The following is a 23021-nucleotide window of genomic DNA, read 5'->3' as shown; positions in this document are numbered from 1 at the left end:
AGATAAATTTGGAATACTTGAAGACAAGTACAAAGACTGTGATGACCAGAGCAGAAAACCATAAATTATATATTTGGGAACATGCTCCAACTGAGTGCAACAGACATTCACTGAACAAAGAAGAAAAATAACCGTGTTGAACCCTGCTGATGCAGTACACTTAAAGCACAATTTCTGGGAAAAAATTTTGTGACTATGCAAATAAAGTCTGTATTCTGATACACACAAAACAGCTTGGAAAACTTAACTCTGGCACAGTCCACCATGAATTAAATTGTGATCTTGATTTTTCAAGATAATTTATACTTTATTTGTAATTAGTCATAATGCAATTAAGTAATTTTAAATGGGTTCTGAATTGGAAGACAATTCATACATAACATCAAGAAAAGCACTAAAGGGTTCCAATGCAGCCCAGCAGTTGCATAACCCATACAGCTTCTGCTCAAGAAATAACATCATGTTTTGCATCTCAGATGTGTCTGCTGCAGTTCATACAAGAGTCATTAAATGTGTTACATTGCCACAGACTAGGCTTTTCATTAAATTAGTCATAAGTTGTTTAAAGTGTTTTGTTGCCCCTCTGCAAATTGAGTCACATACATCACCATACTGTTAAGAATCAGCAGGTAATACAGACCAAAGGGATCACACTGTAAGTAAAGTGAGAAGGATTCTGTAGTGCAACCTCTCCCATGCAGTACTTGAGAGTATCACAGCAGGAAGTGGTTTAGTACCAGGCTTATTTAAAGTAAATGTATCAGCATCAGTGCCAGAAGCTCCTAATGCTCAGTGCTCCACACTCCCTTCCACTACATGTTCAAGGCCAGGCTGCCTTCCTGGCCCTGCACTAAGTGCCTGTCAAGCATTATGCAGAAATAGTTCCCTCATCTCTGTGTATCCAAGGAATCGCCTCTGATGTCACAGGGTCTCCAAGTCGTCTCTCAAGTAGTTTCCCTGCAGGGAACTCCCTTAAGTCCCCAATATGGACAGTGCAGGCAGAGTGTCAGAGAGTAAGAGACACAGAGGAGAAACCACTGACATACACTTGTCAGTAAGAGCTGTTAGCAGTTATCTAGAACATTGCCAGTTGTCAGGACTACTTCATGCAAGGCACAGAAACAGCAGAGCCACTATTTTAAATCAGAAACCATAATGCCTCTAGTAACCAGTAAATCTGGAGATGTAGGCTTAATAGTAAAACTCAGATGCATACCCTCATCTAACACACTATTTCCTGTAAAAACAGGGGTTTTCCCCTCCAAGAATCCCCACAATACATAAGAGCATGAACAGTTTCCAATCCACAATGAAAGCAAATACAAAAGCCAAACATTTCTTCAAATGGCACTGAAACACAGAAAAAATTGGGGGATTTTTGTGACTGAAGATACTCTATGTGACTCAGTATCATGAGAATGCACTAACTCTTTAATACTTTTAAAATATAACAGTATTAATATCTCTCCTATATGTATGCATATATGCATACACAAACATTTAAAAATGTTCTGTTTCTTGCAGTGTTTACAGTGCCACTGTGCCAGGTATTACATGAACATATAACTCATTCCTACACAAAAAATATGTAAAACAATTAAACTTTAGAATGTGAATAAACCAAATATGTAACTGAATATAATTGAACAGCGAGCCAGCAAATAAATACCCTTCTCTGTGCTACTGAATGCAGACCATACCTATTTTCTGGAACTGTCATATAAGTTGTGAGCTCACTGTAGTTTAAATCATGTAATCACCAGTTGCAGAAAAGGCCCATGGACTGGCAGTGGCTGGGACAAATGAAGAAATGAAAACAACAGACTTCAGTGGCCAGCCTGGAAAAAAGGCTGGAATCTGTATTTAGTGCATCCAGATAGGAACAACACTATTTCTTCTTCAGGGAAAGAGCTGTGATTCATCTTAACATTTTTAAAAAGACACAGAGAGTGGCTGGCTGACAAGCAAATAAAGGTTTGAACAACTACAGGTCAGGAATGGGTGAGTGAGATCTGCTGCTGTTCCAACACCTGTCAGTTGCTTGATTAACAGGCAACTGAAGGAGGTGATAGCAAGATATACACTGCAGTAAGAAAAGTGTGTTAAGCATGTCCCCTGTTGATCACTTCTTCCTCCTTCCCATCCTTCAGTTTATTGTCTTTCCTCCTGTGTACAGTCCTGCTATGAACAATGAGACATGTCTAGAACACACTACTGTCCTTATTGTTCATTACACCCTGGTCCCCAATGGCCACATTGCTACACTCCAATTTCCAAGTTCTCCCAATGCATTACACAATGTGACTCACAACTAGCACACAGCAGATCTATAACACCTACTCTCTCAGCAGATTGTCTGGCAAAGGCACCTTTTCATAATAACAGTTAATTTATACACCCAGTATTGTACTCCCCAGGCTAAGAAACATCAGAGCATGACAAAGGACTATACATTCACAGCAATCATGAGAGACATTCTCCTACTTTTCATTGCAACTATTATGCAGTCTCTGTAATCCAACTTTCTAGCTGACTTTTTATACAAACAAAAAAGTCAGAATTCATCAAGCAGCTCTGCACTGAAAGAACAGCTTCTTTTCTTCCATTCTTTACCTTCTCCATTTGTCTTCCTTACTCTCCCTGATGCTCTTAGGATAAACTAGACTACCTCAAATGGATTTACAAAAATTACTATTACATACTCTTTTCAAGACAATGCTTTCTCTGGATCTGTCTAGCTGATATTTTGGGTTTATTTCTCCTTATGTAGAAGATATATTTAAAAGCTTCCTTTACAGCAATTTTGATTTAGAAGCCTTTAGTCTGTATTACCATATCAGAAAGACTTTAATACAGTAAAATCCCCAAAACAGATTCCACCATTACATCCAAAGAGTTTCTATTTATTATTAGATCTGGAATGCAGCTAAACACGAGAATTTATGGCTGGGGGAAGCAACAGTAGATTTTTAAGGAAATCCAGGAAAACATGAAATCCAGGAAAACTGCCTCCCACAGTGGTCAGTAAGTCAATGATGTGCTGGATGCATTGCCTAGCAAGGAAACTTCTTGCAGCCCTTCAGCTCAACTCAAGAATTATTCTCCCTGCAGCCTGATCCAGCAGTGAGAATTGCAACTCTCTGTAACCTCAACCACCACTGAGTAGCGACAGTTGACAAAAAACTCAATACAACCAAGCAATGTGTGCTCACAGTCCAATAAGTCAAATGAATCCCAGGCTGCATCCAAAGCAGCATGGCAAGGACAGGGATTCTGCCCTTCTAGTCTGCACTTGTGAGACTCCTACCTGGAGTGCTGCATCCAGCTCTGGTGCTCCCAACATAAGAATATGGAACTGCTGGGACCACAAAGCCCAGAGGGGGCCATAAAGTTGATAATAGGATTAATAGGATTGAAGCACCCATTCTGTGAACACAGTCAAGAGTTGGGGCTGTTCACCCTAGAGGAGAGAAGGTTGTGTATAGGTGTAACAGTAACTTTCCACTATCTGAGGGACTATACAGGGAAGCAGGAGAGGGGCTCCTCATCAAGAGCTGTAGTGACAGGACACAGGGAATGGCTACAAACTGAAAGAAGGTAGCTTTATATTAGATGTTGGGAAGAAATTCTTTAATGTGAGGGTGGCAAGGCACTGGAACATGCTCCCCACAGAAGTGGTAAACACTTCAACCCTCACAGTGTGTGGCAAGGCACTGGAACATGCTCCCCACAGAAGTGTTTACCACTCAACCCTCACAGTGTTAAAGGCCCAGGGTGGATGCAGCTCTGAGCGATCTGTTTTAGTGTCCCTGCCCATTATGGGGACATTGAAACTAGATGATCTGTAAGGTCCCTTCCAACTCAAACCATTCACTGAGTCTATGAATTATGCTTGATTTTATCTGCCTCCAGGTACTCCAGCTGTGCACTCATACAGCTTCACAGACCTCAGAATTACTCCTGAGTTTCACTGATGCAAGCGTAAAAAGATCAAGCCCTTATGGGAGAAAGCAGACAGGGAAAAGAAATCTTAACTCCCTCATTTTAGACCTGTGCGTTGCTATAGGACAAAACAGCTGCCATCTCTTTTCTTTTAGCAAAAGCTTGGGCAAGGGAATGATGGCCTCAAGGCCTTATCAACATGTGCCCTGCAGAAAGGAACTGCTTTATCATTTCACAATGCCCACCAGTGAAGGGTGACTGCTGCATTGTCATAGGGTACAGAAAGAACTGAAAATAGAGAAAAATAGATTAATGCAGCACTGTTCTTCCTGATAAACTCTATAAATTCAGAGACCACAGGTATACTCTTATAAATGATAATGTCCTAATAGGAAGCAGATATGTACATCAATTAGGAACAAAGGACATGGATTAGCTCAGAGTAGCAGTCTCCCAAACTACAAAACTTCAGCACGTCTCCTAAAACCAACAGTGAAACACAGTATATTCCTTGACAATGAGATTACCTTGAGTGAACAAGGTGTTCAAGCCACTACTCTGAAACACAGATTGGTTTACAGTTCAGTTAGCAGCCACAAACCCACATTGAATACACAGATTTGTTAACTTATTTTTGCTTAAAACATTAAAGAACTTCATATACTCCGAAACAGTGACAATCTTTGCATATCCTAGAAAGGTTTTAATATTACTTAATTATGCTGCAGTCAGATTGTATTTTAAATACCAAAATTAGAAACAGCATGGACAAATGCCAGGGAACATACCAAGATTATTAGCAAGTGATGGGAAGCACAGGGAAGGTAGCTTTCGTCTCTCTCTCCTTCAGAATCATTTATCATGGTGGCTCACTAGTTACAGAAGGAGGTGCAGGAAGGAAAAAAGAAGTAGCACATTAGTAAATTAATAAATTGAGAATGCTTAAGAGTATTTAATACAAGCACTATAATGTGGTATGTAAAAAGTAAATTGCATAGGTAGCACTCAATTCCTTCACATTCATTCTAACATATTACAATTGAACACTACTGAGCAGTCCCTTTTTTTAAATCGGAAGAGAATCTTTTTTCTTCTCTACATGAAATTCCTCCACCTCTTGCCAGACCAGAAAGATGCATTCCAGGAGTGCAACTCACAGGGGTTTGATCAGACCTGCATAAAACCTCTGAAATGCATATAGTGTGATGAATGTTCTTCAGCACCACTTCGTTCTACAGATCTCCTCCTGCTGGGCTGCATTACTTACCAAGGTAGATGAAGCTCTGCTCAATGCACAGCTGATGGGGTGAGTTGGGAAAAAAAAGGAATATAAAGACTAGACCTTTATCTATATAAAGACATCCATTATATTTTCTCCAGAAGTACCACAAACTTAGTGGTGGTACTTTTACAAAATCAAAGAATGCTTAAAGTTTCATAGTACTTACCTTTCTCGATCAAACCTTTTCAAACATACCAATGCTGACAAGTGAATAACATACAGAAAATGCTTGAAACAGATCACCTTTTTCCCAATTAAAATTAGTATATGACAATTTATAATCTAAGACCCTAAGAATTTTAACAGGCAATAAATTCTTTCAAATGCAATTTAACATCACAGTTGAGATGATGAGACTGAGATGCTACAATACACAGAGTATCCTCACACAATTTCAGAAGGCTTTATGCTTTTGCCCAAGCAGAGTAACACCTTACCACATCAGAAAGCTTCAAAGAGCTGCCCATACAGAGCACCATCACAACACTGCAGAAGGCTGCAAGCATCTGATTTTCCTGTTCTTTAGCCCAACCTTTTATACCCTCATGTTGATGCACTGCACCTGTGTGCCTCTGTTCCCTTTGGTGGTTGGTCAGTGCCCCTGGGCACTCCAGCTCTGATTGCCTTCAGTGCTGCTCACCTGCTGCTCACAGCTGGGGCCCATTGGGGATGAGGCTCAGCCACAGCCCCACTCCCAAGCACCACAAACCGTGTGTCTGCAGTTTAATAGCAGCCATCAGCAGAGGTGATCTCAGCTGCAGTGTGGCTATCAGAATTTCACCTACACATGCCATGAGAAAATAAAGGGACTACTTGAAATAGGTTTGGATTTCAGTTCAAAAAGAACCTCTTTAGAGTCCAGCATGGTGCAAATCTCCGTGAGGCTCAGCTTCAACACTGAATAATTACAATGCCAACTAAGCATATTTCCTAATAGACTTTCATGAGCTAATATTTTTCCACAAAACACTTGTTTATAATCAAATTAAGAACAAATAATTTTCCCTCTGCACAAGGTGTCTCTGTTCCTCCAATTAACTTCCAAGGGAAATCCCAACTTTACTCTGCAACCAAACAAGGATGGAACAGAAAGCACAAAGGTATAAAACTTTTGTCTTGCAGCTCTCCATGGGGAAAAAACAGAACCTGAACACTTTCCAGCTTTTACAACTTCCAGTTTATCTTTCTGGCTAGAGCATTTAAATAATGAACCCTGTTGCTGAACACAAAACAAACAAGACTAGTTTTCTTGTTTTAGAACCAACTTTCTGCCTCTTGCAATATGTTTGGTATTTTTAGGCATGAAAATATGCATATTTCTGGAGGTTTTAAGTTATGCTAAAAGTAAGGTCACGTGAAAGTTTCAGGAAAGAAAAGGATACACAGAAGCCACAGGGAATGTGAAGAAGCGCAATAAACCTGGCCTTTTGGTTTGCACCACTCCCAGCCAGCTCCTTTGCTAGGTGATCAGAATCTCAAGTGTTAGAACCATCAGAAAAATAATATCAATTCCTGTTAAATCAGTTATATCCCCCAAACACTTTGACACTGTTATAACTGCAGTGGTAGCAGCTCTTACCAGCTCAGCAATTGCTGTGATTACCTCCAGATCACACCATGTCAGAAGGAACATGACACAGAGTTAACACACACTAACTGGCAAATATCATCAGGCACAGAGTTGGACATCCAGCTGCATTTCCTCCCTCTGCTGCCACACCTACAATGGTTTAACCCAAGCAAAAAAAAAAAAAAATCAGAGAGGAATAACAAAATGTTGAAATCAGGGGACACTCACAATGGATAAAATTAGGCATTTAAATAAATCTCTGCAGAGATTTATTTTAAAAAATCCCAGACTTTTATCAGTATTTCATATTTCTACTGCATGTTAAATGATTGTGAAATGATACAGCAGTCTTACAAACAAATCTGTTATTTCTGTCATAGCCATGAAGCTTTTCAGCAATATGTGGAAATAGTTTTACAGAACTAGTGCTGGAGTTGTTACCTTTTGCAACATTTTGTCCATCTGCTGACATCAGTTGGGATAAATTTTATTTCTGATTTTTTTGCCAATTTTTCTTAGTTTGTCATAAGCCACCTTCCCTTTATGGCCTTGTGCGCTGACTTCCAAGTGCAGAACCACGCAAACTTAAATGCACACTGATGGGAGACAGATCACAGGTTTTAACATCAGAAATTTATTTTTAATCTGAGGTTAACCAAATCTTGGATGAGAGACTCATCCAAGCCATGAGATTTCCACCCTTGGAGATATTCTAAACCCAACTGGGAAAAACCATGAGCAAAATGCTCTAAGCTGGCCCTGCTCTGGGGCTGAATCAGAGGACTCTTCCAGTCTACATCGTTCTCTGGTTCTGCAGCTAGGATGTAGCCCGCAGACATCACTGCAGCTTTCAGTACCTTCTGCTCATGGGAGTCCTGCACTTTCCCTACTTTCATTCATTCCTGATATGGAAAAATCCTTAAGTGGAACAACTCTAGTTGTTCCACCTATTGTTGCTGTTGGTTTGTTTGTTGGTTCCCGGGGAGTCCCTGGGGGGCCCCCTAAACTCTATGTTCGCTGGTGGCAGCAGGCAGGCACGGAGACTCCACACGGCTTCTGAGGGCGCTAATGAGATGAGAGTTTATTGGGAGTCCCACCCCGGGGAGCAGCATGGTTTCTGAGGGAGGAGAGAGGGAGAAATAAGGCTAAGAGAGAGCCCGGTCTCCCCTGCACAGCTTAACAGAGAGAATCAAAGTGGGCGCGGAATAAAACCTGGGCCAATGGGATTACAGATATATGATACTGCAGGGGAGGATCACAGGTTTGGAACAAACCGTACATTTTCGAGGGATAAAACAGAGCATACCGTTTAAATAAAATGTAACACCACAATCTCTTCTCTGTGAAGAGATGTTTGGTGGATCCCCACTCCCAGCCCAGGCTGTTGCCTCGCTGGGCTCAGCACAAAGCCAGCAGCAGCCCTGGCACACTGAGGTGTCTGCATCTCTCCATTGCTGCTGCCTTCCCACCCTGGCTGGTGCCTGGACTGGCTGCTGCCAGGCAGGCTGGGCCTGCCCCACACCTGGGAGATCCCTGCATGGGACACTGCCCTGCGAGGCACCTGCCTGGAAGGGTGACACCATCCTCCATGGCCACAACAGCTGCTTTCCTCACGGACACCAGCCACACGCCGGCACGGCCACTCCCGCAGGTGGCACACACTCAGCATAGAATCATTGGGGTTGGAAAAGACCTCTAAGATCATTGTGTCCAATCCCAGCACTGCCAAACCCACCACTAAACCATGTCCCTAAATCCCACATCTGTGTGTCTTCGAACTGCCATCACTTCCCTTCAGTTCCAATGCCTGACCACCCTCATGGTGAAACAATGTTTCTAAATATCCAATCCAAAACAGCACAACTCGAGGCCATTTCCTCTAGTCCTGTCACTTGTTTCTTGGAGCAGAGGCCAACTCCCACCTGGATACCGTCTAGGACAACGTCCACGACAACGTTCCCCTGAGCCTCCTTTTCTCCAGGCTAAGCACCTCCAGCTCCCTCAGTGCTCCTCACAGGACTTGTGCACCAGACCCTTCGCCAGCTCTGTAGATATTCTCTGGATTCGCTCCAGAGCCTCCAAGTCCTTTTTGCACTGCAGGGCACAGAGCTGGACACAGGATCTGATCCTTTCCCAGCTCCTTCTGGCCGCACCATTCCTGACACAGGCCAGGGTGCCACGGCCCACAGGACACGGGGCTGCCTCGCGTCCCGCAGCTCTCTCCCGGCGGCTCCGGCCCCTCTCCGGCCGGGCCGCTCGCCGGGCGCTGCCGGGGCCAGGGGCGGGGCACAGCCGCGGCCGGGCCGGGCCCGTCCCTCGCCGCCGGGGCGGGAACTTCCCGAGCCTCGGGAGCAGCCGCTTCCGGGTGAGCGGCGCACGCAGCCCACGTGGGCCCGGCGGGAGCGGCGGGAGCCAGGTCGGTGCCGGGGACCGGGGCCGGGGCCGGGATCGGGACAGGCACAGGGACAGGGACAGGGACGCGTGTCACCGCCGAGCTCTGCCCCCTTCCTCCCCGCGCCACACGTGCGCGCCCGAGCGGCAGCGGGGCCGGCAGAGGCGGCTATTTGCATGCGGCTGCTCCATCGGCGGGCCTGCTGTGGTTTTCTCCCTCCAGTTTTCTCCGGAGGTTCCTTTCCCCGAAACTCGGAGCCATGACGTCCCTGGCGGAGCAGCTGAAGCGGCTGGCGCTTCCCCAGACCGATCCCAGCCTCCTGGAGCGCAGCGAGGTGGCATCGCTGCTCTTCACCTGCAAGGAAGCCGCGACTATTGACAGGGACACGTTCTTTGCCATCGGTGAGTTTGGCTGCTTAGATGGCGCTGGCTTTAAAAACACTCCAAAAAACAGATGGAGGAAGATGAATATGAGAGGCAAACCCGTATTCAAAAAAGGCCAAAAGAATAGTTGAAGAAGCTACTGGCTGGCCAGCATCACTCCAGTCCTTGGAAAAACCAGTTCCTCTACGAGCACGTTTCTGGGCAATTGAGGGTAAGGTCATGGGGAAGAGTCAGGGATCACCAAGATGCTCAAGGACTGGAGAATTTGCCCAATAAGGGAAAGTTGATGAAAGGAATATCTCTGGTCTCAGTCAGTCTGGAGAAGAGAAGACTTTGGATGGGTCTCATAGGACCCTGCCATTGCCTTTGAGGATATTCCCAGAAGATGCACCAGGCATGCATGGCTGGAGGACAGGAGACAGCGGGAATAAGTTGGAAAAATAGGAGTTAAAACTGGATAAAAGGAAAAGCTTTTTCAGTTTGAGAGCAGTCAAGCATTTAACAGGATTGTCTGGGGAGATTGTGGTTGGGAAAAGATAAAAAGTGACTCTTTTGAAAACTTTGACAGAATAATGCCCTGAGCAACCTAGTCCAATTTTGGAGACCCTTTTAACCCTGCTTTGAGCAGAGCCTGGGACTGGAAATCTCCCAATGTGCCTTCTGACATGAATTCTTGTTTCATGGAAACATGCTGATGCTCTGCTCTTGGGTAACCTTATGGTCACAAATAATGTGAAGTGGCAGTAGCCTTTGCTGTGTTGGCACACTTCAAATTCTTTATGCTCTATCCCTTTCCATTTTTATATAAATTTTTATCCAGGCATGTGATACTGTTGAATAAGAAAGCTGTTTTCTAAAACCAGGCAGATTGGTATCATGTTTCTGTTTAAGTAACATATCTTTGATGCAGCACAGTGTGGTTTTTTTTGCTTTCTTAAATAGTGACTCTAGAACTGCTTGGCTGAGTTTGAGGATGGAGTTTTTATGGTCTCTTATCCAATATTGCACCTCTGATCCACTATCTGATCATTCCACCATTAGAAAAAGATAAAATCTATACATTGGGTTTGTGTTTCCTGTGTTCCAGCTTGCATCTGCTGTCCTCCCATCCTTCCACTGTGCATCTCTGAGAGGAGTGGCTCCATCTCCTTGATAACCCACACCATATTCTGTTAAGTAGCTGCAGACAGCAGAAGATTTCCTTTTGACTGTCTCTTCTCCAGGCTGAGCTGTTCCTCCTTTTCCTTTTATGTTGTTTTCCAGCCCCTAGACCATCTCAGCATTCCTCTGCTGAACTCACATCCAGAAATGTTTTTCTTCTACTGATGATCTCAAAATTGCACACAGGGCTCCAGCTGCAGCTCACAAATGGAAGGGGCAGTTCCCCCCTCCCTCAGCCTGCTGGCCATGCTCTCAGGCACAGCACAACCCAGGATGCTGCTGGCCTTCACTGCTGCAAGAGCTCTCTGCTGATAGTTGCTAATGTTGTTTTTCTTTGTCAGTTGAGAAATAGTTCCAAGTATATCAAAGGTTTTGGTCTTAGGCCTCTTTGGTTTGCTTGTAAGGATGACATGTACCAGTATTGCAAAAAAGTTGGATGTAAGTGGGTAGGACTGGAGAACAAAAACTATTGTGTTAAAATTTCCTCCCATTTTTTAAATTTTTTTTTCCCCCACAGGGTGCACTGGCTTAGAAGAGCTGATGGGCATTGATCCTTCATTTGAAGAGTTCCAGTCCAGTTTGTTTAGTTCCACAGCCAAAGGCCTTGAACGCAGTGTTCAGACTAAAGCAGTAAATCAGCAGCTGGATAAGAATATTTCATTGTTCCTCATTCACCTGTCCCCCTACTTCATGCTTAAGCCAGCCCAGAAGTGCCTTGAATGGCTGATTCAGAGGTAATCCACTGAATATCCTACATGTCAGTAGATAAGGCTAGAAATGCAAGATTTATTTCTCCCCAGTGAGAAAAATTTTGAATAATTTTACTTCAGCTTTCTGAAAATAGGATAGAATGTTAATTGCATTTAGACTTAGTCCTTATGGGGCCAGATGCTCTTCTTTGCTAATTAGATTTTTGTCTTTTGATAAATTTCTGTGATTATTTTGATCTGGCATGGTACTTTCTATAAAAGCAATTTCACCAAAGTTGCCCAGCCCTAAGCATCTTACAGAGCACACAGAGAGGCACTTCTATATTGTGCTTTTAGAGGTGGGCTTTGTAAAATAGCCAAGTTTCAATATTAACACTGAACCATGAACCCTCACTATTCTTATTTCAAGGTTTTGGTGTGAAGAAAAAAACAATGAAGTATTTTGTGATGTTATATTTATTTATATAAGTTAACCTATCCAAATGCAGAAAGTGCAGTACTTCTTATCATGAAAGAATGTGTGATTTTCCTGAAACATACTTCTCTGAATCACATTTTTTCTATACGTGTATTGTACTGAGAGATTCATATTAGATTTTTGTAACGTCTGATTTACTATTGAAGCCTGTGCAGAAGAAATTAAGGTAATTTTTAGTTGTACAGGGACCTAAAATTGTTGATAGTGAGGGGACAAAATATGCTAGCACTGTTTCTTTCTTGTAGCACATACAGGCTACTACCTTGAGTTTCTGGACTGTAGGTGGACCATAGATCTGAGTCAGTGTGAAAACCATGTCAGGTCTTGCTTAAAAACAAGTAACAAGGTATTCTGAGAAGAATGTGGAGGGGTCTTTTTTCCTTTTTGGCTTCCAGATATTTTTAAACTACATATGTATGTTCTTTTCTTTAGATTTCACATTCATCTCTACAATCAAGACAGTTTGATTGGTTGTGTTCTGCCATATCATGAGACTAATGTATTTGTGAGAGTTATTCAACTCTTAGATATAAAAAGCCCAACTCATAAGTGGCATTGGATGGATCCAATACGGGTAAAGTAGTTAACAGATGCAAGATAGAAGGACCTTGAGGGACTTTAATAATCTTTAATTTAATTTTATCTTGACCCTTCTACTCTGCTTATGAATATGGTCCACCAATTTATGTGGTTAGTTGTAGAACTGTACTGGAAGGTTTAATTACAGGAATGGAGCCTGGATGCCCACATGTTGTTTCTGCTATCTTTCTTTAAAGGTGAAGTTGATATTAAAAAGCTTTGACTGTAATTACTCTTTTTTTTTTTTTTGCCTAAGTTAAAGCAGGCTTTTAAGGTGTGAGTATTTGCTACTGCTACGAAGATACATAAATTGCTTAAATTTAGGTTTATTTCCATGTAGGTTAAATGTTATTCTCTTCATCATCTGTCTTAATGTAGACACAAAACATTCTAACAGTGTGTGGCAATCCATTACTTATTTCAGTTTCAATGGTGTTAACTGATCAGTAGGATTAATTTGGAGATTATAGTAATTTTTACTTTTTGTGCTTCACTTTACTCTGAATGTTCTAACTTTGCTTTTTTTTTCCACTGTATAAAGAAACCTGGAGTCCCTCTGGCAAGGGGTACTGTCATTACACACTGCTACAAAGACCTGGATTTCATGGATTTCATCTGCAGGCTGGTGGCAAGATCTGTGAAGGTTGTTCATTTATTCTAGAGCACTCTTTGTTGTCACTTTGTTTTCCCTCTGTTTTTATAGTAATGTGCTGTTTCTTAGTATTTTGAACTCATTCATCAGTAAACAGTATGAGGATTTTTTGTATTATAATTTGTGAAGATGACAGTCTGTCAGAAGTTCTTATAGGGATGTGACTGAGAACCAGTGAGCCATGACAAAACAATTTGGCCATACTGTATTATTTACTGTGTTGCCTCAGGGTACTTCATTGTCTTAATTTCTTCCATAAACTCATTCTTGCCATGAGTCTTTAACTGTGCTCTGAATTTCCATGTCTCTTCTGGGGGTTTTCATAGGTCTTTTAAATACACATCTTCAAATATTAATGAGAATTTGAAATTGAGAATGTTAGAAGGTGGGCAGTTTTATTTTGTGTTTTCAGTTACTGTCAAATAGAGAGCTAGTTCTGTAGTCTCAGAAGGGTAAGATGTATCACAGATACAGTTATTTAGAGAACTGGGATGCATGTGCTGTCAAACTAAGCAAAGCAGACACAGTAACAGAGTATTCACAGGTGTAGAAAGAGGTGTTAAACATAACACCATTTAGCTTCTTGGCTGGCCAGCTCTGAGTCTTGAGCAGTGCACCAGGATCACAGGTGAATTTGGCTGCCTTACTCTGATTAATCACACTGGCACCCATTTCCATCTGCCCTGCCTGTGAGGAGGAGCAGTAACCTCTGGTGAGGGTTGCTGCTATCAGAGGAGATGACTTCAGTTGTGCCAGCAGGAGCTGCTGGAGCTTGCAGGCTGGAGTTCTAAGATTTTGGTGGCTTGAGGGAAGCCATGTGTGCATTTCCACTTGCCCTATGTCTGAACAACAGATTTTTTTTTTTTTTTTGTGATCCAGGTCTTTTCAGAGTGTCCCGGCAACTCAGCTCAACTGAGAGTTCTCCTTGTGTTTTATGCTTCCACCATTGTGTCAGCTCTTGGAGCTGCAGAGAAGATAACAGACACTATGGTCTCTCTGCTGCTTCCTTATGTCCAAAAGGTGGGTGAAGCTCTGTTTCCCTCCTGTGTGATGAAGTGCACTGTGTTCTGCAGATGCACATAACCTCACACAAATAACCTCCAGGAGGGACATCCTGTGTGGGGCATACTGTACCACTCAGCCTGATTTGGAACCTCAGGCAGGTGAGGGTCCATGGGAAATAATGTTTTTTACACCTCAGATGAGCACTTTAAGAACTGTTTTCTACTCTGCATGAGGAATGGAGCTGTGAGAAATGGATACACAGATTGAAGAGTGTCTTTGCTTTGAAATTTATCACACTCTAAACCATGAGGGAGTTGTGTCAGGGTAGATAGCCTGCTCTAATATCCTTTCTTGTCCATGGTTGTTGCTTTGTCAACAAACAAAGCAGTAGTTAATAAATGTGTCTTCTTTGTCTGTGGATCCTGCACGACAGCTTTTTCTTCTTGGAAGTTGATTTTATAGATACCTTAAACATTAACACATGGAAAAGAGCATAGTAGGATTCTGTGGATGTTAGAATAAAAATTATTTTTATGTTAATGTACACTTTTGTGTTATTCTGTGTTAAAAATTCGCCTTTGTCTCTTTTTCTAGGGCTTGAAATCCTCTGTACAGGATTACAGAGCTGCAACATACATGATAATCTGCCAGATGACAGTAAAAGTGACAGTGGAGACTTCCTTGGTGCATTCCTTGATGGTGCAGATAAGCAAGACACTATTTAAAATGCCCTCATTAATCAGGGATGGGCTGGCTTGCTTGAACCTACTTCTGCAAACTCAGAAAGGAGATAAACTTGGGAAAAAGTAAGTCTACATGAATCAGATTTTCCCACTTTCTAAAATTCCAAACTGTGCTTTGATAATTTGCAATTTTTATATCCTCAGCATTAAAGGGATACCTCCCTGTCAGAAGTTTCTGTAGTTGACATTTCAGAGGGCTTACAAGTTCCTTTGGCTTACTTTGAAAATTTGTATGCCCACTGCAGCAGAGGAGTGTCAGTGGTGTGAGCTGGTCATCTCTTGGTGCTTCTCTTAGTAAGAGACTGATGCCAGTGTGCAAAACTGAACCCTGTCAAGTAAGAGGTTTTCTGGAAAGTGCAAAGAGGTTCTGCCCCTTCAATGGAAGGGCTTTGAGTTGGTGTAGTTTAACACCTGAAGGATAAGTGTTTCTCTACCACCCCTTGTTTGGTCTCACTTCAGGTGAGGTGTTCTCCTGGAGGCTTGTGTGGTGGATTCCCATCCATCTGTCTGCCCTGCTCTGGCACAGTTGGCTTCTGCTGGTAACATGCATTTGAACATAGTCCCACATGCTACAAGGAATCTGCTTGCTGGCAGAGAGGAGTAGAGGAGTATTCCAATAGGAAGAATCTTCTGAGGGATATATAGAGTGATTACTTGCCAGATGCTTAAACACTGTCATGGATTGTTTGTCAAAAGAGCAGGTGTGGGGTTGATGTGTTATGCAGCATCCAGCCAGGTGGGTGTAAAAGGAGACAAGGTGAGGCTTTGTGTGAGCCAAAAGGGAAATGGCTTCTCCTCAGAAGATCTGTCATTGCACAATTACTTCTCATCCATTTAGCTGCTTCTGAGGGATAGATATGCTCCTTGCAGTGTGAGGATATCTTCTGTAATTCATACAAGTATTTTTCCTTTTACTACCAGCTTTGTAAAAAACATAGGTGGATTCACTGTGCCGTTGTAGCAGCTGTGCTCAACATGGCTGGCAGTACCCTCTTTTCTTCTTGGATATTAAATTTGCCAGTAAACATCTGGCATTAAGTGGAGCCCTTTGAATTTTTTCAGTGTTTGTTTACAATGGGGCTGTTACCTGATGCTGAAAATTGAATCCTCGTGAAATCTGCATAGTTTTGAAAGTGTTTGTAACCCAGATCAGCATACACACTTTTCTTTTTTCTCCCTTTTAATTGTGCAGGCCATTTATTTATCTGTGCAAAAGCCCAGAACTGGTACCACTTTTGCAAGGCCTGTCAGCAGGCTATGATATCTCTCCTCTCCTCCGCTACCTGTTGCCTCACCTTGTTCACACCATCATGAAAAGTGATACAGGTAAGTTAGCACAGGTTCTTTGTAAAACTTGGATCAGCCTTAGGATGGATAACTGTGGTAGATGTCACAGCTGTGTAATTGCTTCTTCCATTGAAACTGTGCCAGTACCTGTGAAGACCTGATTGAGCTTTTGTATGTTTGCTTTTTTTTCCTTTTCCTTCTTTCTTTTTTTTTCTTCTTAGAGGTGTATTGTAATACTATGAAATCTTGGGTAGATTGCATGTACTCCATATGTGGTTAATTAGGGACAACTGTGTTTACCCAGTGATTAAATGTGCCTGGGAACAGTCTGGGGCAGCAAGGCTGGCTGGCATGCACTTGTAGCCTGTGTCTGTGCTAGAGAATCTGTTTGCACTGTGGCTTTGTAATGCTGAATCATGACTGGGGAAGCTGTTTTGTTCAAAAGGTCCAGATTCACACCAAGGAATGCTCTAGAGAGTTGCTGGCACAGCTCTTAGCAGCAGATGTGGAACATGCCAAAGCATCCTTGAGTTTATTGGCAGCAATCCAGGCTTTGGCATTTTAATGACATTGGTATAAAGCATTGCTAATGGATCACAGAGAGTTAGTGCTGGATGAGCACTGTGGTCTTCAAGCTGTGTGCTTGGTTCAGCAGAGGATGATGCTGCAGAAGCTGTTTGCTTTATCAGTATGAGGAGACTGTTCTCTAACTATTGTTCATCTTCTATGATTGTTCTTAGAGGAGCAAGAAGAATCCGAGGAGACAGAAAATGACATTTATATCAAGCATCTTCAAGCTATTCTTGAGAGTATACCACTGGAAAAGGATTTAGATTCCCTGTTGGCTTCGTGAGTTGACTTCAGTTCTTTTTCCTATGCAGTAGCGCAGTCACTTCTGGTTTAATAATAAATAATTCCTGACAATGGCATTAGCATTATATCAACATTATATTATATGTTTTTATGAGTTCATAAGTTAAATCCAGATGTGGATTTTGAAATTTAAACATTCAGTAACCCAGAAGAGTCATTAATTTAGCATTTGTGGGAATAGTTGTGGGACAGAGGGAAACTTGAAGCCAGCAGCAAATCTGTACTTGCAGTAAATAATGTATATTATTCCTAATCTGTTAAGCACTGTGCTTTATAACAGTAATGAAAAGATACTGTGCAAAACATGGTGGCTTTTCCTTTTGTTTGTAATTTTAGCAAGTTTCTTGAAGAGTTTATCTCCTGTGGCACAGAGGTTGAATCTAATCCCACCAAAATGGCTGCACTCAATCAAAAGATCCTTCCTCTCATCAGACTTCTTGAGAGAAAGTAAGTTCCATTTTTCTGTGACAGACCCACAGTCTGTAGAGTGGTGATATCAGCTATGATCTTGGATTATTCGGTGTAGTAAGTACTTGTACTACTACAAGTAGTCTTGCTGAAATAGATACAAAAGGAATAACTGACTCCTAATCTCTGTCCAAATTTTGTTTTACTGATTGTCCTTACATATTTTGTTATCACTGTAATACCTGGACACAGACCTACTGGCTTTGTATAGCTCTTTACTTTGTGGCATGACCTTCTCTGCTCATTATGTCTCCTAGTGGTCTGCAAATCCTTCAGTTTCCTTGGTTTTCCCTGTATTTCTCCTGTAAATACATGTTTTTCTATAATCCTCTGCAGAATATATTGATGGTTTTGCCTTTTGGCAGGTATCCTAAAGCCTTAGACTCTGTATTGGAGAAGCACCTGGAAGATTGCACAAATGAGGCTGACCAAAACCTTTTTCATCAATTTATTTCTCTTTCATTAAGCTGTGGCAAGTACAAGGTAGGTAGGATTATGATCCTAGATCTTAAATGGTTATACTGTCAGAAGGCTGATTTTTAATCTAGTTCTGCTCTCTATTACTCCTTATGAACAAACTATCTACCATTCCTACCAAAAAAAAGAAAAAACAAAACAACAACAACAACAAGAAAAAAAACCAACCCAATACCAAAGTAAAGGATCCTAACTTCATTAAATATTTGGGGGGAGGGAGCTTGGTCAAAATTGTGGTTAAACAAAAGCTATCAGGTCTTTTAAGTTTTTTTTCATAAGGACTCTTAAGGATGAGATTTTTTCCCTGGTTAGAATTTATACGTTTCCACCTGCTCCAATTGCTACCAATAATTTTTTTCCTTAGACACATGGCCACTACATACACTGTAGGGTCAATAGTGACAACACAGTGGTGCCCAGCAAGGCCTCAAGGATGTTGTCAGTGGCAGAGTCTGTTTTGGGAAAGCTGAGAAACAACTTAATCACTGTTGAGAGAAGATAGCTTGGTCCTTTTCCTTGCACTGATTTTATGAATGTTTGCAGTCGGTAACAGGGAAGAACAGAGTGACCTCAGAGTTCTTCCTGTGCCATTTCTGAAGAGCAATTGAAACTCAGCCTAACACAGAATAACCATTGCTACAACAGATCTGGCCAAGGAATTTATTAGAAGAGCTGGTTAGTATTATGGCTGTTGTTTGCAATGATTGAAGGACTGAAAGCAAACATGACAAACTACAGAAAGAAGCACTTCCTGTATTTTTGTACTGATTTAACAAAGGCACAGATTCTGTGCCTGAGTAACAAGTGGATTAACAGAAACACAAGGCGTGCAGAACAAAGGCATATGACTCTCTTCCAGCTTTTAAGGTTCCTGAGATAAGTGCACGCAATTGGACTGGCAGGGATGCCTTTTTAGCAGTTTCTGTCTGTGCTCTGTCACACTGACATTGTCACTAGAGCTTTCTCAGAATCCTTAGATAAGCGTAATGCTTTTCTAGGACATAATGGTGTCTGTGGCTTACTGTACTTTTCAAGCTATCTTCCAAAAACTGTCTGCAACAGTGAAGAAATTTAATAATTTAAAACAGTTACACAATATCATTATACTGTAGTTTAACTTTCTAGGTCTTGATCATGCAGGTTTTCTTCTGATACAAGAAATTGCCGTAAGAATGTCTCCCATTATACTTATGTGTATTTAAAATATTTTTAACATGCACCGGGGTCACTGTGAAATCTGTATTTCAGTTTCTGGAAGTCTCTGATACCTCCCTTCTGCTTAGTTTGAATCATCCTCAGCCTGCTGTGCGGGTCCTGGCTCTTCAGCATTTGAAAGATGCTATTGAAACTTCAAAGGTTTGTGTCTGAACCTCTCACTTACAGAACTGATTTAACATGGAATGTCTTCAAAAAGCTGTTTGCCAAACTTAGCAGTTGAAGAGGAGTGGTATGTGAGACTGTGCCTACGTCATCCTTACTGCTTTTCATGGTGTTTTCAGTAGGCTTCTGTCACCATTTCCCCCTGTTCTGGAGTCTGGATATAGTTCTTGTTGATTAAGCTGCTCACATTCTCATAAAATCCAAGTTAGTTAATATTTCTAGTTTTCTTTCTTTTGTTATTGAAAGTTAGTCTGCCTGTGAGGTTTAATTTAGGTGATATTACCACTTCTCTTACACTAGAATTCAGATATTAAAAGCCTGTAAAGTGTTCGACGGACAAATGATTTATTTTCCTTTTGACTCTGTTTCCTTTATTTTTTTCAGGAAGGTTTTGATCAGGCTTTCATAGAAGAAGCAATTTTTGGACGGCTCAAGGATGACAACAGAGATGTTGTGATGGCTGCTCTCAGTTCTTTGGAGGTAAGTGTGTGTTTTTTGGCATGCGAGATTTTACCTGGTCTCCAATGTGTGTGTGTCTGGAATGTATTCTGTGTAGTTGCCTTTCTTGTCCTTGTGTTCCTGTTGCATGACTTCTATCCTTTAACAGGATGAAGCAGCACAAATACAGGAGGCTTGTGTTGTTTGCCATCTCACAAATCCCCCCCCAAATCTCTGCTCCCTGATCCTTACCAAGGGATGGGCAGTTAAAGTGAATTTATCTATTTTGTTTTTCTTTTTTTTTTAATGTAGCTACTGAAGCATACTTAAATCTTTGATTATTATTTTGAGGCACGCTTCCTGCTTATTCTGTATGTTTTTCTATAAAAAGGCAAGCCACACTATCTGTCTTTTGGATGGAAAGTGGTGCAGTCACAAGACTTTGCTCCAGTGAGAGGTGCTCAGCTGAGTTTTTCCATATGCGAGTCATTTGGTCAGTTGATAGTGGCAAAGTCCTGAGCTCCAGCTCAGGTTTACTGGATAGGACTCTGGTATGCATTGTACTGATTGTTTCCAGCTAGAGTAACAGTCTCTCTTCATGGCTTCTGCTAGTAGTAGTGGAGAATATTATTAGTAGTAGTGGAATTGGTCTTGTGTGTTCATTCATTCTTGATCACCAGTAAATAGGAATAGAAGCACGTGAGGGCTCCTTTAAACTTTAGTTTCTTCTGTTAATGTGCCTTACATTTATGTGATCCAGATACAATGTAAAGTAAAAACAATTCTTATTTAATTGTAATATAGTTTGCATTTCATTTATCAATTTTACCAAACATTTCCACATTCAATAAATTCTCCATACTTTAGCTATCAAGAGGGCATACTGGGCAGCCTTATTTCTTCTTTTCACCTGATAGTATTTTCATTTCATGAACATCAGCAGGAATGCAGTTAGTCATATTTGATCTCTGTTCCCACTTGGTATAGCAGATGCATTTTCCATTATGATGTGGTCAACTGTTTTGTATATTGTTGAATTTTCATTCATTTTTCTTGATTATCATTCAGATTTTCAGAGAACAAGTCAATCCAGAAGTAATAGTATCAAGTCTTTTGAACATTTTCCAGAAAGCTGATCTTTCAAAGGATGGAAAGTGGTATGTTTGTGCTTTTTTTTTTCAGTCTACATTCTTTCTGTACAAATTCATTTTTTTTTAAAGAAACTATAAAGAGTACTTTAAAAACTGTGTTTCTCTGCAAATGCTTTTTGTTATGCTATGGCTATGCTGAGTTACAAGAGAGATGTCCAATTATTTCCATACCATTTCCCATTAATTCCTTATTTGTTGTTACAGCTGTTTAGATACAGAAAATCACCATGGAAAATAGAGAACAAATCAAAGAAAAGTTGCTGATGTGCTTGAGTAATGTATTTTCAACATGTTTTGTTCTCTTTCAGGTACAAGGTTTTGGAGCAAACAGTAAAAATTTTAGTCAAAGAGGAGATTTTAAAAGAGAAGAAAGAACTGCTAGATGCAGCAGTAATGCAGTTGTTACCTTTTATGATAATCACTAATGCAAATTCAAAATCTGCAGACTGGAAAATGGCTGTTTGTTTGTCACAGTCTGATCTCTGCTCTTTACATCGTTTACTGAAAGGCTGGCCAGAAGGTAAAGTGTTCCTTGTAACTAATTTGATAAGAGAAAACTTGTGGCAAGTTAGGACCTCCTCCTTATTGAACCTAAACACATACTGAAGGACGCAGGCTGTCACTATCAGGCTATCATGCTGTAACTGAATGGATTTTGAAAAAAACTCTTTGAAAAGAGGTAGAAATTGTTTAGTACGTTTCTGACTCATTCTAAATATTATTGAGCCACATGAATTTTATATCTAGATTATTGATTTTATTTTTTTTCCCCCTTGGAGTAGCTCTTGAAGAGGCAATTAAATCTGCTGAGTCTGCAGAGTTGGTTGGAGTGGCCAATGAGAAAATGATTCGTCTGCTTTCTGGAAATTTGACATCAAAGGACCCTTCCTTACTATTGCAAATGGTAAGTGTACCATGTCAGCCTAACCTTGGAGAAGTTTTACTTTTCAGGTGGTGACTGATTACTTTTCAGGTTGTTAAACAAATGTGATATTGAAGAGCTTTGCATGGCTGCTATAGGCACTAGTATGCTATCATCAAGCTGCTAGGCAAATACATGTATATATAAAAATTATATCTATTTATGTCTGTATGTATTTATGTATTTATATACAATTTACATATATATATATAAAAAATACCAAACCATAATACCATCCATGTAAAACCAATTTCTTCCTCAACTTAAGGAAAAGAACTGATTACCTTTTTTGACAAATGATTAGTGTAACTAAATTTGAGGAATTTTTACTTTAGTAAAAAAAAATTTTAGAGAGCAAGCAGGTGTACCTGTGGGTAGTTCATAGAAACTGATGTTTGTGCATTGCAGGGTTTCAAAGAGTACAATTACAGCAGACTGTCACTTTTTACCTATGATAGAAACTAAATAGTATTACACCATTTTTCATTTACATGTTCAGTTTAGTCATAGGGAACTCCCACTGTTTTACTGATTTTTGTTGTCCAACACTGTTTTTTTCTAAGATTGATGACCTGATACACGTTGCTGAAACAGAATCTGACAGTGTGAGACAGAAAGTAACTACTCATATAATTGGTGCAGTGCTTGTTCAGCGCTGCTGCAATGCACAGAGAAGGGAAAATTATCTTCCAGTGGCTATCAGAGTCTTCCGCTTCTTGGATAAAAAAATTAAGAATCTCAGAAGTTGTGAACCTGCAGAGGTAAGATGTAAACAGTCTGGAGAGGGCATTTTCTTTGTACTGAAAACAGTATTAAGAAGGTTTTTAAATTGTTTTTACTGAAGACCAAGTTCAGAAACTTGCAGTGAAAAATCTCACCTTCATTTCTTCTCAGAGCAAAAACACACACTTGGCAATAGTGCCATTAAGAATTACTCTAATATTTTATGTGTGTTTCCATTGGAGTTTTCTTGACCTATTTTGTTGAGAAACACCTCTAGGGTTTTTTTCTGTAAGAAACCCATGTGAGCAGGTTGTGTTTCTGTGTGTACATCCCTTCATATACACACATAGTGGCACATGGTAATTATTTATTCTGACCTCAGGTTATTCCATTAATGATTTTTTT

The 23021-nt window shown here is 40.9% G+C and overlaps 1 protein-coding gene across 1 annotated transcript in view; it reads left to right on the top strand.

Annotated features, from left to right (window-relative positions):
- Window positions 1-9193: 9193 nt before the first annotated feature.
- HEATR1 (HEAT repeat containing 1) overlaps window positions 9194-23021 on the top strand; it is a 34732-nt gene continuing 20904 nt past the window's right edge. Inside the window, exons 1-17 of the mRNA XM_058021004.1 lie at window positions 9194-9210; window positions 9409-9587; window positions 11248-11464; window positions 12351-12492; window positions 13039-13140; window positions 14029-14169; window positions 14749-14960; window positions 16090-16223; window positions 16925-17033; window positions 17394-17504; window positions 17891-18008; window positions 19251-19358; window positions 19767-19862; window positions 20889-20977; window positions 21280-21491; window positions 21754-21875; window positions 22457-22654. Coding sequence (XP_057876987.1) covers window positions 9446-9587; window positions 11248-11464; window positions 12351-12492; window positions 13039-13140; window positions 14029-14169; window positions 14749-14960; window positions 16090-16223; window positions 16925-17033; window positions 17394-17504; window positions 17891-18008; window positions 19251-19358; window positions 19767-19862; window positions 20889-20977; window positions 21280-21491; window positions 21754-21875; window positions 22457-22654 — 2253 coding nt within the window. The 5' untranslated portion in view covers window positions 9194-9210; window positions 9409-9445. The remainder of the gene's footprint in view (window positions 9211-9408; window positions 9588-11247; window positions 11465-12350; window positions 12493-13038; window positions 13141-14028; window positions 14170-14748; window positions 14961-16089; window positions 16224-16924; window positions 17034-17393; window positions 17505-17890; window positions 18009-19250; window positions 19359-19766; window positions 19863-20888; window positions 20978-21279; window positions 21492-21753; window positions 21876-22456; window positions 22655-23021) is intronic.

The sequence above is a fragment of the Melospiza georgiana genome, chromosome 3 (genome assembly GCF_028018845.1).
Source record: "Melospiza georgiana isolate bMelGeo1 chromosome 3, bMelGeo1.pri, whole genome shotgun sequence".
Classification (NCBI taxonomy): Eukaryota; Metazoa; Chordata; class Aves; order Passeriformes; family Passerellidae; genus Melospiza; species Melospiza georgiana.
The sequence above is the reverse complement of the archived record's forward strand: the minus strand, read 5'-3'. Positions and strand labels throughout refer to the sequence as shown.